Below are 15773 nucleotides of genomic sequence, written 5' to 3'. Positions count from 1 at the left end.
ACAGTGGCAGCAACCAGCAGTCATCCTCTTATTTCCATTTGGCACAGTTTGAAGGTCTGACAGATCCCAGAACATCCAGAGCACGCTGAACCCAAGGTGTCCTTCGTGGCTGGTCCATCACAGGTGTCTCCAGTGACACCTGGAGCCGAGTGGATCTGAGCCTGGGCTGCAGAAGTGAGAGGTCCCAGCACAGCCGACCCACATGCACATCTTGTTCCCCCAAATCTGAAACAGCCTTTGACCAACCAGCAATGTCAGTGACCCAACCAGCAGACCTGGAGTGTCCAACTCAGATGGAGAGGAGAAGGAATCCACCCTTGAGACGCAGCAGCCATGGTGTAAACTTTTACCAGGGAACAAAAATACACAAGCCTGAGCTGAGCAGGTGGTGAAGCAGAGCTCTGGGAGGTGGTGGAGGGGTTTCCTTCAGCAGCAAGACTGGCAGATGAGGAAGATCACCACCACACCCACCTCCAGCAGCTCCACCACCCACTCAGGACCAGGATGTCATCTGTGGGCATCAGCCCCGTGATTTGGTAACGGGATCACATCATCCCTCCTGCCCACTTCCGGCACGCAGCGCTGGGAGCATTATTTCCCCTTTTTTAATATGTTTTAAATACCTCAATTAGTGCATTTTGGGCTCCTTCCACATTGCCCCCAAGCAGTTCTTCTGTCAGGGGCTCTATCCTTCCAGTGCCAGTTCTTAGCAGGGCACAGGGTTGTTATTTTTCCGGGCCAGGGGCCAAATTAGTATTTAATTTTTGCTCCAGATGGCACAGCACTTCAGATGCATCAGCTGGAGCATCGAACCTGTATGAATAAAGTAATAGAGCAAACAACCTGATTTACTCAGGGGCTGTTTGACGCGCTCAAAGTGCTTTGTGTACACCTGTCATAAAAAATAAAAAAGCATTCAAACAAATTCAGGTGATGGTTTTGCTATCACACCCAACACCAGAGGGAAATGAAACTGCAATAGGAACCTAAAAAATAATGATAATGACATTAAAACTTGTATTTTGATTTCTATCAAGTCAAGGATAAAAAAATTAAAGGCTGATTTCGGCCATCAGGGCTGAGCCTGGACCTGGGTTTTGTTCACCTTCCCCTGTGCTCACCATCCCCAAAGCCCCAGTCATGCAAACCGGGGTCAAAGTTCTCCAGGAAAAGGGCTGGTGATCTCAGATTTTAGCGTGGTGCTGAGAGCTTATGGCTCTGCTCACCCAAGGAGGACACCAGAGGACAACCACGAGATGTTTCACTTACACTTCTGGTGAATTCACCCCGTTCTAGGAAGCTGCCGCCTCCCTCCGGCACAGCCTGCAGCTGGGATATGTTCCCTGCAAACTAAATCACCCAAAATAACTCAGAACAAAAAAAAAAAAAAGACGTTGAGTAGTCGGTTTATCTGCCTGGGCACACTATACACGGCGTAAAACCAGCTGAGCCCGCAAACACCTGGAAACAAAGGGATGGGAGGGGGGTCTGTGCTCGGCTTTGCTCCGTTCAGAGCATCCTTGGGCTGTGAGAGCCCGTCCTGGCGGCACCCGAGACAAAGGAAAGCCGGGAGCTGTAGGCAGGAGTCAGCTGGGGAAAACCGGGACGAGGAGGCACCCGCATCGCCCTCCCCGGCAGCTGCGGAGCCGGGCTCGCGTGTTGCCGAACACGTTATCCATGGCAGGAAACTGGAGATCAAAGGCGAGGAGCGTGCCAGAGCAAGATGTCATCCAAACCTCCTGCCAAAGGTGTGCACGGGAAGGGGGGGAGAAACAACCCCCGGACACACACGCTGGCACATCCCACGGAGCCGGCGCCGCTCGGGGGGCGGCCAGACCCATGTGTGTGTGCTCTCCGCCGCGCACCCCGGCTAAGACAAAGACAGGCTGAACTAAACAAATATCACACAAAACCGCAGGAGGTGCATTTTTACCCGTCGGTTTTCGGTCCCCAGCGACCCACGCACGTCCCCTGCCAAAGCGGCGGGTGCTGGCAGGGCACGGACGTGCCGGCACGGCAGGAACAGCAGCCCCCGTGGAACTCCAAAAAAGCAGCTTTTCCCATTTCTGGGTGTTAGTTTTTTTTGGGTTTTTTGTTTGTTTGTTTGTTTTTGGTGGTGTTTTTTTTTTTAAAGCTGAAGAAACCCGCAGCGTCCTGTCTCGGCCCCGGGAAAGCAAAGGGACGTGTCTGATTCCCAGCCAGCTGCTACCAGGAGCAGAGGTGACCTGGGGACTCCGAGCAGAGCGTGGGGTGGGACCCCCGGGAGCTCCCCCTCATCCAGGGGGTCCAGGCAGGATGCGTGGGGACACGTCCCTTTGCTCTGTGCCCCTCCAGCCCCCTCCTGGGGGATGTGATCCCAGGCCACGGCCCAGTCCCTGCTGTTCCCCACTCTAGGCTGTTCCCCCTGCCCCACAAAGGGGACCTTATGGCACCCCTATAATGCTATCAGGCACCCCAAAGGCACAGCCCAGACACCCCCTGAGGGTCTCCCTTTAGGGGTCTGCAGGGACATGGGGGCTGCTCCATTGCCCCGTGGAGGTCCCTGTCTCATGGGTCAGAGAGCGAGGGCAGCCTGACCCCCTGATGAGGAGGGGGTGCCTCTGCCCCACGGGGGGAATGGAGGAAGAGCCCTGTCCCACAGAACAAGGCACAGAGAGGGGTCTCATCCCACAGAGGGGATGGAGAAGGGACCTTTCCCCACAGAACAAGGCACTGGGACACATCGCAGCCTCGCAGAACAAGGCACGGGGAGAGGGGTCCTGCCCGAAGAGAGGATGGAGGAGGGACCCTTCCCCACAGAACAGGGCACAGGGAGAGGTCCCAGCCCCACAGAACAAGCACAGGGAGGGGTCCCACCCCATAGAGAAGGGACTTTTCCTCTCAGAACAAGGCTCAGGGAGGGGTCCTGGCCCCACAGGGGGGTTGGAGGAGGAGCCCGTCCCACAGAACAAGGCAAAGAGAGACGTACCTGCTCAAAGAGGGGACGGAGAAGGTGCCCTTCCCCACAGAACGAGGCACAGGGAGAGATCCCGGACCCACAGGGGCGCCGGAGAAGGGACCCAACGCCACAGAACAAGGCACTGGAGCGGTCCCAGCCCCACGGAGGGACTGAAGAAGGGTCCCTTCCCCACAGAACACGGCACAGGGAGAGGTCCCACCCCACAGGGGGGATGGAGAAGGGACCCTGTTCCACAGACGGGTGCACAGGGAGAGTGTCCTGCTCAAAGAGGGGATAAAGGAGGTGCCCTTCTCCACCAGAACAAGGCACAGGGAGGGGTCCCAGCCCACAGGGGGGGATGGAGGGGGGTCCCTTCCCCACCAGAACAAGGCACAGGGAGGGGTCTCACCCCATAGAGGGGTCCCGCGGGGGGGTCCCCGCCCCCCTCAGCGGCGCTCGGGGGGGTCCCGGTCCTCCGGCCCCCCAGGGGGCTCCCTCCCCCCGCACTCACCCGCCGCCGCGCTGTCCCGCCGGGGCTCGCGCCGCCCGCACCGCCCGGCCCGGGCAGGACCCGGATGGAGCCGCCCCGCCCCGCCCGGCGCCGGGCACGGCTTCTCCGCGACTGCTGCGCATGCGCGAAATAGGGGGGGTGTGTAACGGCACGGGGAGGGGCGGGGCCAAGAGCGGGGGCGGGGCTAAGGAAGGGGGTGACGGGGGGGGACAAGGGAGGGGGACACCGAGGACAAGGGGGACGGGGGGAGGTGACACAGGAGGGGGTGACACGAGGGGACAGCGGGACGGGATGGGACAGGGAGAGGTGACGAGGGAGGGGGGTGACGGGAAGGGGGTGATGGGGTGACAGGGGGACGGCGTGGAACGGGGGAGGTGACAGGGGAGGGGGGTGACAGGGGGTGACACGGGGGGACAGGGGGAGGTGATGGGGGGATGAAACGGGGTGACAGGGGAACGGGATGGCACAGGTAGGGCGGACACTGGGGACAGGGGGGGACAGGGGGACAGAGTGACACGGGGGGAGGTGACAAGAGAGGGGGTGACACAGGTGATAAGGGAAGGGGGTGACGGGGGGACGGGGGGAACAGGGGGAGGTGACAGGGGGACAGAGTGACAGGGGGACGGCTTGGAACGGGGGAGGTGACGGGAGGGGGGTGACAGGGATTGACAGGGGAGGGGGTGACACGGGAAGACGGGGAGGTGAAGGGGGGGTGAAACGGGGTGACAGGAGGACGGGATGGGACAGGGACAGTTTATAGGGGGCAGTGACGGGGCAGGGAGTGACTGCGGGGGCATGAGGAGGCATTGGGGACATGCAGTGACGCTGGGCAGAGGGTGGCACTGGGGGCAGGGGCATGATGTAGTGGGGGCTTGAGGTGACTGTGGGGACGAGAGGTTGCACCGGGGACAGGGCAGTGTGACATTGGGACGAGCATCCCGCGCTCCCGGGCGCTGTGACATTGGGATGAGCATCCCGTGACAGCAGGGACACTGGGATGAGCATCCCGCGCTCCCTGACGCGGTGCCGAGGGAGGACTCGCCGGCCTTTCCTGACCTCGGGATTCCTGAGCGATGAGATGAGGCAGGGAGCCGATCTGCTGGATGTTTTCGCTGGGTGAAGCCTTATTCCCGCTGTGGGAATCCCCGCTCCGCATGGCAGGGATTTGCCTGGACACGCTGGAGATGCCTGCAGCCGGGAGTCCTGGGCTTGGGAAGAGGCTGTGTAGCCGGGGCCCCGCGGGGACCCACTGCCGGCAGCTGACGGGAGGAATTTGGGAAGCAAATGCACTCGGAGATCAAGTTCTGTCGTTCCTCCCACGCTGACCAGCCCCGGGCACCCCTGCAAAGCCCGGAGCCACAACCAGAGGGGAAGGGAAGTGCTTCAGGCCAGAATTCAGCTTGTCCTTGGCACAGATAGAGCCATGGAATTGTTTGGGTGGGAAGGGATCTTCAAAGGTCATCTCATTCCAACTCCCATGCCTTGGACAGGGACAACTTCCACTAGCCCAGGTTGCTCCAAGCCCCGTCCAACCTGGCCTTGGACACTTCCAGGGATCCAGGGGCAGCCACAGCTTCTCTGTGCAGCCTGTACCAGGGCCTCCCCACCCTCACAGCCAAGGGTTTCTTCTTCCCAATATCCCATCTAACCCTGCCCTCTGGCAGTCAGAAGCCATTCCCCCTTGTCCTATCCCTCCATCCCTTGTCCTATCCCTCAATCCCTTGTCCCAAGTCCCTCTCCAGCTCTCCTGGAGCCCCTTTAGGCCCTGCCAGGGGCTCTCAGCTCTCCCTGGAGCCTTCTCTTCTCCAGGGGAACCCCCCCAGCTCTCCCAGCCTGGCTCCAGAGCAGAGGGGCTCCAGCCCTGGCAGCAGCTCCGGGGCCTCCTCTGGACTCTCTCCAGCAGCTCCACGTCCCTGTGCTGTTGTTCCCAGGACTGGAGCAGCTCTGCAGGGGGGTCTCACCTGAGCAGGGCAGAGGGGCAGAATCCCCCCCTCTCTTGCTGCCCACGCTGTGGGATCAGCCGAGGACACGGGGGGTCTGGGCTGTGAGTGCACATTACTGTCTCATTTCCAGCCTTTCATTCACCTTTTCCCTGGAAGAGAGAAAAAAACCCCACCCCAAACTGGCCTCTCAGTCACGGAGGGCTGCGGACATGGGCAACTCACGGTGTCCATCAGGACTCAGTGGTGGCACAGGGCTCAAGGACTCTGCCTTATTCCCAGGACCTGCGACCAGTTGTAGAAAACAACTCCTTGATGTACCACCCTCCCTGCCTCAGTTTCCCTTTAGGAAGCACTGCTGCCTGCCTGGGGACATGACCAAGAAAGTCCCCTTGGTAGAAGGGGAAGGGCTGGATGGGCAGTGTCCTGCCTGTGAGGATGTGGGGTGGGAGGGTGTGGGGATGTGTCCCCACACAGACCACTGAGGGTGTGGGGATGTGTCTCCAAGCTCTGATTCCCACCCTGCCCACAGAGGGAACTTCACTGCTCACTTCCTCCCTGTTCCTGCTGATAACACCCTGTGGTATGTACAGGAATTCCAGTTTTTCCTACTGGATGTGTGAAGGCATTTGCGATCCAGCCCAGCTGCATGTCCAGACCTTACAGAGATGGGATGATCAGGGAAGGTGGGTCTCTCCCATTAAAAAGGTGGGAGACTTCTCCATTCTCCTCTCCATTCCTCTGTGGTGGTGCTGGACCATGAATGCCGTGGCAGATCTGTTGCTACTCCAAAACAGATGGGGTGACAATCACAGGGGTGGGACCTGCGCATCCCATGGAAGTGAGTGGAGGCTGAAGTGGTGGCAGAAGTCCTGAGTCACCACCTCCCGCATCCTGCCAGGATCTCCTGCTCCTCCGAGGCTGCCTTGGGCAGATCATGGCTTTAGGACAGAGACAGGCTCTTTCCTGGTGGTATTTCACCTGCACTTGCAGGTGGTGGCAGAGTTTTGGGTTCCCTGTGGTGAATTAGACATAAAACAATCTGTGCAAGGAATTCCATGTGTCTGGTAAACCCAAAGGAGTCACAACAGAAAAGTGAGCAGGGTGATCCTCAGGTACTCTCAATGCAGGTACTCTTTAATGCAGGTACTCTCAATCCCTCTGGAAGGAGATGCTGATCCTCAACTGGTTGCTGTGTTCAGTTTTGAGCTCCTCACGACAAGAAAGACATGGAGGGGCTGGAGCGTGTCCAGAGAAGGAAACGAAGCCGGGAAAGGGTCTGGAGCAGCAGGAGCGGCTGAGGGAGCTGGGAGGGCTCGACTTGGAGAAAAGGAGGCTCAGGGGGGACCTTCTCAGTCTCTGCAACCCCCTGACAGGAGGGGGGAGCCGGAGAGGGTCAGGCTCTGTTCCCAGGGAACAAGGGACAGGATGAGAGGAAATGGCCTCAAGCTGTGCCAGAGGAGGCTTAGGCTGGATATTGGGAAAATTTCTTCATGGAAAGGGCTGTCCAACAATGGCACAGCTGCCCAGGGCAGTGTTGGAGTCACCATCCCTGGAGGGATTTAAAAGCCCTGTGGATGTGGCACGTGGGGACATGGGTCAGTGGTAGCTTTGGGGTGGTTGGACTGGATGATCTCAGAGGGTTTTTCTAACCTTAATGATTCCATGATTCTCTGATCTATCCCCATATCTTCTGTCTGCTGGTCAAGGGGACCTTCATCCTCACCAGCCTGGCCAGGCCAATCATGCAGGTGTTGTGGGTGGGAGATGTGACGGGCAGAGGAAGAGGCGGGCTCCTGCTGACCATCCCCTTCTCTAGTCCCAGCTCCCATGGCATAGCACTGCCGGGTCCTGGACACCTTCATAATCCAAGCATCCTCCTCCAGCTCCTTCACCAGAAAAAATCCACTTCACTCTTCCCTTTTTCTCCTTCTTCATCCATCCTGACTTCTCAGTGTCCCCATTCCTTGCCTCCCCTTCCCCCTCCTTTCACTCGAGGTCTCTGGGGTGGCCTTGCCAGCCGATCCGAGAGGGAGCATGTCCAGCCATGGACACTTGTTGGTTAATGGTTGGACTCGATGACCTTACAGGGCTTTTCCAACCATAATGATTCTATGATTCTATAAATATCAGAGCGTGCCCATCCCGCCTCCGCCTCCGCAGCGGGGTGTGGGGAGCCTCCCTCGCTCCATCCCTGCTGGGGTGGTGTTGCTCAGCCGGTAGCACCTGTGTTGCTCCACGCTTGGGCTGCAGCTCTGCTTCCTCAGAGCTCTCCTGCCCCCCTCCCACGGTGTCAGCAGCACTTTGGTTCTGCCCCTGGCCAGCCCTCTGTGGGGTGGATGGAGCAGCGCAGACTCTTCCTCGTAGCAGCAGCGATTACCCGGGAGCTTTGACTCATGGATGGCTTTGTGAGTCAAGGAAGGACGCTGCTTTGGCAGGGCTTGCCCAAGGGTGGCCCACCTCCCTCCTGGGTCCTTTCACCCGCCCAGGGTGATCCCGCTCTGGGCATCACATCCTGCTGAGCGAGCGGAGCAGGTACAGCTCCTGGGTGGCAACCAAAACCCTGTGGCTCTTCCTCTCTGGGATGTGCTTGGCTGCAGCACAGGATCCTGCCAGCCCAAATAGCAAAGGGGAATCCAGGCAGTCACTGCTCACATCCATGAAGTAAGTTGCTTTGGAGCCTGTTTTCAGGTACTCGGAGGCAGCGTGGCACAACCTGCATGTGTGGGTCCATCCTCATCCTCCTGCTCCTGCCCCAGACCATGCCAAAAATGTACCAGGGAAAACTGAACAGCCTGGATATCACTGGGCAATGCTGAAAGCTTCAGCTGGGGGAGACTGGAGCTACAGGCAGGAACTGATCCTGCTGGGAATGTCGAGCCCCTGGCAGTTAGGGGTGTTTGGCACAGTCTGGAGCTGGGATCAGCGCCATGAGGATGGAGAGCTGATTGCCATGGGGATTTTCCTGAGGTCAGGAATACTTTTCAAGTGGTTTCTGCTGGAGCAGAGACCGTTTGCTGGTGGATGCAGGTGGTTTCCTGAGATGTGAGGAAGCAGTTGGGAATTCCTGTCAGGCGGCCAGGCTCTCCCTCACCCCATTAACACCAACGGGCTCTTCCTGCAGTCTCCCACTCCGGGAAAAAGACCCTCATTGAGGATGAGTGCCCTTGTCCTGGCACGAGTCGGTGCCAGCACAAGGATGGACTGACAGGGAAGAGCAGAGGATGGGTGGAAAATAGAAAAGTGGGCTCAGGTGGATGCGGCCCCAGCGATGGGCACATTGCAAAGGGAAGAGGGCAGGACTGCTCTCACTCTCTGATCTATGGACCACAGAGGAGTGAGGGGGAAGAAGGACATAGGAGGGATATCTTTGGAAAGAAAAGAAGTAAAAAAAATCTATTAATAGTAAATGAGGAAGTTTCCTAAAGGGAGGTCAAACCGGTTTGTCCGAGACACCGTGTGCTTTGGCTGCACGGTGTCTGGAGCACGGGAATGTGATGTCCTGCTGCATCAGTGCTGCCAAACCCGTGTCCCTGTTGGGGATGGGGCACTAGAACTGTCACTACAGGGACCAAACCAGAGCCAAGAGCTGAAGGAGGGGAACCAAATTCCCCCTTATCCCTTAGGAGTGCACCAACACATCACCCCACTCACCGAAGACACAGGCAGGGAGTGAGACCAGCTGGGTCCTTGGGTTCTACAAAATCCACTGAAAACGGGCAGTATGGACAAGCAGCATGCATGCACAGTGGGATGAGAGCTCCCCCTGGCTCAGAGCCACAGACCATCTCTGCTGGTCTCCATCCACTGGCTGGGACCGAGGGGAGCTGCTCCGCAGGAATGCAAGGCGAGGGCCAAGCAGGGGAATGCTTTCCACATTGTATCCTCTCAGTTTCCGGCAATTTGCTGCCTCGGGACTTCCCGAGCCAGAGGTTGTATCCGTATCTTTCTGTTTAACAGCACTTGATGGGCTTGTGGGGACGGGATGATCACTCGTGTGGTGTTTCCTTGGGAAAAAAGAGTTCAGAAGGAAGGGCAGGCACAGGAATATGCACTTCTCTGGTTCACCTCAGGGCTGCTTTATGCTTTAAGTATAATAAATGATGTGGATAGAGGGATGTAAAATCCCCCCCCCCCTCCCCTCTGCCGTGTGTAATGTGGAGGGCTGAGCGGGATTCAGCCCTGGGGCCAGTGGGTTTCCACAGGAGGCTGCAATACAAAACATCTGGAGAACATCAGCCATAAAGAGACAGGAATGCTCCAAGCTGGGAATGGGTCCAAGCTGTCCCTTGCAGGCTCAGACAGTCACACACACACTCACTGTCTCTCCCCAGAGCTCTGCCAGCCCTTTGGTTGGGTTTTTGCTATGCCTACATCCTGTCCAGGAGTGTTTGGGGTTTGCAGGTGGGATCCATCCCAGGCATATTTTTGGGGCACACTTGGTCACGAGGCCAGGCAGGAGCTGGAGTTGACAGCTCCTGTGATCTGCTGCTGGACTCAGCAGTTTCAGGGATTTTACACCCCTCTGAGCAGCTGTGTTGGGAATAGAAGGCAATTCCCACCTCACCAGGAGCAGCCACTTCCCTCTAACACATGGATTTACTTGCAGGGTGGAGTGATGGACTGAAATTTTGGTTTTGAGGGCATATTTGCTGTTTGGATTTTTTTTGGGGTGGAAGTAGGGATCTTGGAATCAAGAGCAGAGAGCCCAGAGCATCTTTATTAAACAGTGTGTCCCTTCCTCAGATCCTTGTGGTGATGGCTCTGCTTGGGACCACACTTGAACAGCCAGGATTGATATAAAATTAGGCTGGGGAAAACCTTGCAGGAGCATCCACGGGGAGAGGGGCTCCTGGATAAAGCCAGAGGCAACTTTTACAAGGGGGACAATTTCCCAGCAGATGAAAATTGGAGGAGATAGATTTGCCACGTGCAAGGGAAGGGCAAATAGTTATAGGACAAAGGGGAATGGTTTTAAACTAAAAAAGGAGAGATTTAGATGAGACATTATGAAGAAATTCTTCCCTGTGAGGATGGTGAGGCCCTGGCACAGGTTACCCAGAGAAGCTGTGGCTGCCCCTGGATCCCTGGAAGTGTCCAAGGCCAGGTGGGACAGGACTTGGAGCAACATGGGATAGTGGAAGGTGTCCCTGCCCACAGCAGGGGGTAGGACTGGATGGGTTTTTAAGGTTCCTTACAACCAAAACCATTCCATGGTTTTGTAATTTGAGGGGATTCAGAGGGGAGCTCATATGATGGACAATATCCAAACTAAATAATAATAAAAAAACCCAAAGGAAAATAAATCCTGGTGGAGCCTCTGCGAGAAATGTCATCTCCAGCCCTGTTCTCTTGGCTGCCACTGGCCCCAAACCAGAGGGGCTGATTAACTTGCCTCTTCCACATCTGAAAAATCCATGGAAGTGGTCATCTAACGCCTGCCCTTGTGCACTGAGGAGAGGCAGAAGATGAGGCAGCTCCTCTGAAGTTGTCTTTATGTTGGGAGCAAGGAAAGTCCCCACCCTTCCCACTGAATTGGATTTACCTCCTGCAAGTACAGGCAGAGCCTGGACTCCTGATGGCATCACACAGGGATGTAAACACAGGGAGTTGGCCAAGCCTTCCCTGGAGCTGGCTGAGCCTGGCTGGGAGAGCAGGGAGAAGGAAATGCTGAATGCATCACCAGTCACCTGAAAGGGCTGTTCTCTAATCCTTCCTCCAAAGGTCTTGACCTCTCTCAGAGTTTTGTGGTTACAAGAGCTTGCTGAGCCAGCGAATCCTGCCCACAGGTCATTTTACAGAATCACAGAATATTCTGAGCTGGAAGGGACCCACAAGGATCTCCAGAGACTGAACCTACAGCCTTGGCATTGTTAGCAGCAGGCCCTAACCACCTCAGTCTAATAGTTTTTTTCCTCTTGCTGAACTTCCACACTGGACAGAGACACCAAACACATGGAAAACACAGTGCTGTGCTGGCAGCAGGATGATGAGATGCTCACCCCAACCATCTGAGCTGTCTTTAACCCCAGTGGGGGTTTGCAGCTCCTCACACCACCACCACCCCTCGCACCAAAGTGGGGTGAGAAGGGACTTCCCAAGCCACCTGCACACAACAACGATGGTGCTCCTGCCAAGTTTCCCCAGTCCTGGGAACCACGGAGGGGAGCAGATGTGTTTTTGGGAAGTTGGCTTCGGTGTCACGGAGGAACTCAGATATTTTCGTGGCTGAGCAGGTGGGAAGTGGCAGTGCTGGGTTTGCAACGTGAGCCAGGGCAGAGCAACCCAGATGTCTCATAGGAAATGATCCCAGGTGAACTCCCAGGCCTCTAACAGGAGGAGATTGGCTCCTTACTGGGCTTAAATCAGGTAGAAAAGGCTCTGGGTGAAGAGGGAGTGCTGGGATCCTCCACTGGAGCTGTAATTAGAGTAGTTCTCCAAGGAGAGAGTAGATGAGGAGGTCGATATCACTTGCTCTGCACAAGCTGGGCAAGACAGTGAGAGAAGACGCAAGCCCCTGGCTTTACCCCAAAATCCTCCAGTGCTCTCAGAGGAACATCACAAGGTGTCTCTGAAGCCACCACAAGGTCTAGGAGCCATCTGGCCCAGCTGGATCCCCGTGCCTCAGTTTCCCCAGGTGTAAAATATGGATGAAAACCCTTGAGGGGGGTTTCTTGCTCCTGGGTTGACCTGGGGCTCCACAGACAGGGGGATAGGGTGATGGTTATGGTGTTTTCTCTATTCTGCTGTGAAATGCTCCTCAAACACCTCTCCATCAGGACAAGTCCCAGCCCAGAAGCACCTTCCAGAATGGAAGACATTCCAAGAAAGGGCTTCACCTGTCCTCCCACTCTGGTGGGAGGTGGCAAGTCTCAGAGGGCAGATCTGTGGCATCGGGTCTTTGCCTGTAAACCCTCTCTGTGTTTAATCTCTGGATAAATGGGGAGATGGGAAGAACAAGGACTCAGTAATTGGATTAATTTCTGGGCAAAGGGAAAGCCAGCACAGCCCGTGTCCGTACCCGTGATGTCCCTGCCTGTCACCAGGCTAATTGGGGAGGTGATGCCTCACCAGATCTCCTCATCCTGGGCAGTGCTGGGAGCAGCCCAGATAAGCTGCTGCCTCCATAGTGCTTAATCCTGCCCCAGCAGTGTTTATTCCTGAGCCTCATGAGATCCTGGAAGCAAACTAATCCCCTTCTGATAGCTGGGGAAACTGAGGCACGGCCCACTGGGGTGACCTGTTCTCCCTGGGGACATCCACCTTTGTGGTGTTGTCCCCCCAGGGCACCAAGTGATGCTTTTTCACGTTGCCCTTGGGAATAGGGGGGCAAAGATCAGCAGCTCCCACAGGAAATGTGTGGGACACCATCACATGGAGAGGAGAGAGCAGGAAGCTCTGGAAAACGTTGCAGCTCCCCCAAAACTGCAGAACTCAAGGTCAGGGCTTTGGCTTGAGCTGTAAGAGGATGATTACCTCTGCAGAGCAGGGCTGGGAGACCTGCAGCTCAATGCAAGGTTGTCCCAAGGCCTTGGGAGAGGCCAGTGCCACAGGCTTGACCCAGAAAACCTGGGATGTGTCCTCAGACTTTTGAGGCTGGTGTTGGGCAGTGGCTTGGGTGACCTCACTCAGCTGTTGGCCAAAGCCCACCCCGGGCCTGGGTGCTGCTGCAGAGCCACCCTCTCTGGGGGGCTCCAGAATGCTCTTCACTGCCTGTCCCACCAGCCCCAGGCAGAGCCAGGAGGGCTCGTGGTGCCCTTCCAGCCACTGGCTTTTCCATCAGGCAGCAGGAATTTTTGAGCTGAGCATCTTTGGGATTATTTAAGATTCATGGAGAAGGCTGGTCCATCAGAGGAGGCTCCTGACTCCATTCACATATCTGATGCCCTGTTTTGTGCACGGGTGAGGAGCACCTGACCTGGGCAGTGCTTCCTATGCCTCTGGCTGGATGCCTTTCCCAAAAATCTGGGGCGGATCGCATCCAGCTGGCAAGCTGGGAGGGAGCTTTGACTCAGCTGGACTTGGCTCTAGCTCTGAAGCTTCAGCCTAGTCCCTCATGAAAACCTATCCTTCACGCTGGAGGAATTTGTTGGATGAAGCTCAGGTCTTGCTGTGTCTTTTTATAACTCTCTTCAGGTGGAGAATGCTGAGCCACCATGTGGAAATTCCCACCGGAGGGAAAAGGGGGTCTGGATGCTCAGTTAGATGATCCACGTGAGGGTGGCAGGGGACATCGAGCTGGGGACCCCTCTGAAGGCACTGCAGGGTGGGAGACCATCAGTGCTCCTGCTACCACCTGCCCCTTCCCGTGGAGGGGAATCACCTCTTCCCAAGGCCCAACAGCTCCAACAGTCCCTCCTGTGCCTGTGCCAGGCTGGGGGCCACTGGCATGGCTGAAAGGAGGGAGGCAGGGAGCAGAGAGCTGGAATTTGGGGGATCTATTTCCATCCCTGCCCCTGATGCAACATAACCCCCCAGGTGTTATGCAACTGCTTGGCATCAAAACACCGTCGTCAGAGCCTTTAATTAGCAGCAGAAAAGTGTTCCAGGGATACTGTGGGTGGATTCTGCGCCACTGGGTCCCCCTCCCCAGGGCTGGGATACGTCCTGGGAAGGGTGAGGTATCCCTGTGCCCCTCTGGACCCCTGAATCATCCAAAGGGTTGGTACAGATGGCCAAAAAAAGTGTCCCCGTGCGTGTGGGGCACTTAAAGGAGCTTTATTCCTTTCTTTTCTCAGCCTCTGAGGTTTGTCTTGGGGATTCCCAGAACCAACAGGGAGTCTTTGCACTTTGTGGATAACACTAAACTGGGGAGCAGGGCATCCATTCAGCAGGATGGAGGATGAGGCCGGCAGGGCCCTCCTGAAGTTCAGCAGAGGCAGATGTCACATCTGCAGAGCAGGACCTGGAATCAGGGCAAGATCAGGTCTGGAGTCCATATCCCATTTGGGGCTCCCCAGTCCAAGAGAGACCTTGGTGTACTGGGACCAGCCCAGTTGATCCACCAGGCTGGCTGGGATGTGCTTGGCACAGCTGGGCCTATCTTTGGTGGGAGGGAAGGGGAAAACCAGAGGTGACCTCAGCTGGGAGAAGATGTCACCACTGCTGCCATTATTCCCTGTAAGGAGACAGGAGTAAATTCCATCTATTTACATACTGAGAGCTACTTGCATATTGAGATAATTAATTCTTCCTGATGTCCTGGTTGCTTGGCTCGAACCCATGTGGAAATAGAGATTTTCTTCTCTACTTGGAGCAAAACAACCTACTGGGCAGAATTCAATCCCAGGGGAGTGAGGATGTGCTTTCCCAGTGGATCATTGAGGATCATCCGCTCTGTGTCCTCAGCAGGGTGATGTGCACCCATGAACAAGGCACACAAAGCCTCAAGTCCCATCACACTCGTAACTGTGGTCTTATTTTGATATAACTAATGATGTTTTATTCCCCAATGAGTCCTTGTTCAAAGCTCATCTCGTTCTGCAGCTCAGCTTGCCTGTTATGCTTCCTAATGAGGGGGAATATTCCTCTGAGCTGTGGCTCAGACAGGATATTTTTGGCATAATTGGGTTTTTGCTTTGGCATTCATAATTTCCAGTCATTTGCCTTGAAAATTCCCCGGAAGTGTCCTGGGGGGACAGTGGGATTGAAGTGCTGGGCTGCCTCCATCTCCTCAGCTCTTCAGGCTCCCACTTTCTGCTGGAAATTATGGCCCCATGGAGAGCCCAGAGGGTCATTGCTCTGGTCAAACCATCTGATGGTGGATGCAGGAAAACTGTGGAGGTGGCAGGGACTTTCTGATGACATGACTCTGGTCATCCCATGGTCACACAAACTGGGGAGGGGGGACAGTAACATCTGGAAGTGCACCAAGTAACTCAGCAAAACACCCACCCGCCCGTGTCCTGAGGGGAACAGAGGACACGTAGGGGCTGATCCCCTGTAAATCCCAATTACTGGTCTCTGAAAGGGCTGCCTTTACTTGGGATGCAAAGCAGAGCTGAGGGCTGAGGATTTCCAACTTGTGATTAGTTCTGGAGTGACTAGGGATGGGTATTTTTGGCAGCCCCCGGCGCTGGTGAGATCCCCTGTACTGCCGTTTTCCAAAGCTGGATTTGATCTTTCCCAGCGTGTGGCCTGGGACATTGCCATCCTCTAGTGGCTGTATCCAGAAGCACAGGAGTGCTGGTGTGGAGGAGAAGTCTCTGGAGCCACAAGCACCAGAAAGGGCCTGCGGCTCTTCCCTGGGGAGCTGGAGTGTGGGGTTGGGAGGACATCCATGGATGTTCCCCCTTCCCCCTTCCTCCATCCACAGCAACAGCTCAAGGGCAGCTATTCTTGATGGAAAAGGGCCTGGTGTCCACTCCCACTGGGCTTTGGAGAC

At 56.2% G+C, this 15773-nt stretch overlaps 1 protein-coding gene across 10 annotated transcripts in view; it reads right to left on the bottom strand.

Moving 5' to 3' along the window:
* Nucleotides 1-3514, bottom strand: part of RNF24 (ring finger protein 24) — a 30679-nt gene extending 27165 nt beyond the window's left edge. For 2 of the 10 annotated variants that reach the window (XM_051798283.1, XM_051798275.1), the window contains exon 1: nucleotides 1270-1327. Coding sequence is in view for 1 of the 10 variants with exons in the window: in XM_051798272.1 (XP_051654232.1) it covers nucleotides 3348-3352 (5 nt within the window). In the remaining 9 variants the exon portion in view is untranslated. The other 8 variants (XM_051798279.1, XM_051798273.1, XM_051798268.1 and 5 more) reach the window with 8 other exon arrangements.
* Nucleotides 3515-15773: the final 12259 nt, after the last annotated feature.

This window comes from Manacus candei, unplaced genomic scaffold, assembly GCF_025592945.1.
Source record: "Manacus candei isolate 608988 ecotype Guabito, Panama unplaced genomic scaffold, ASM2559294v1 h1tg000048l, whole genome shotgun sequence".
NCBI lineage: Eukaryota > Metazoa > Chordata > Aves > Passeriformes > Pipridae > Manacus > Manacus candei.
Note: the sequence above shows the minus strand (reverse complement) of the source record. Positions and strands in the feature narration are given on the sequence as shown.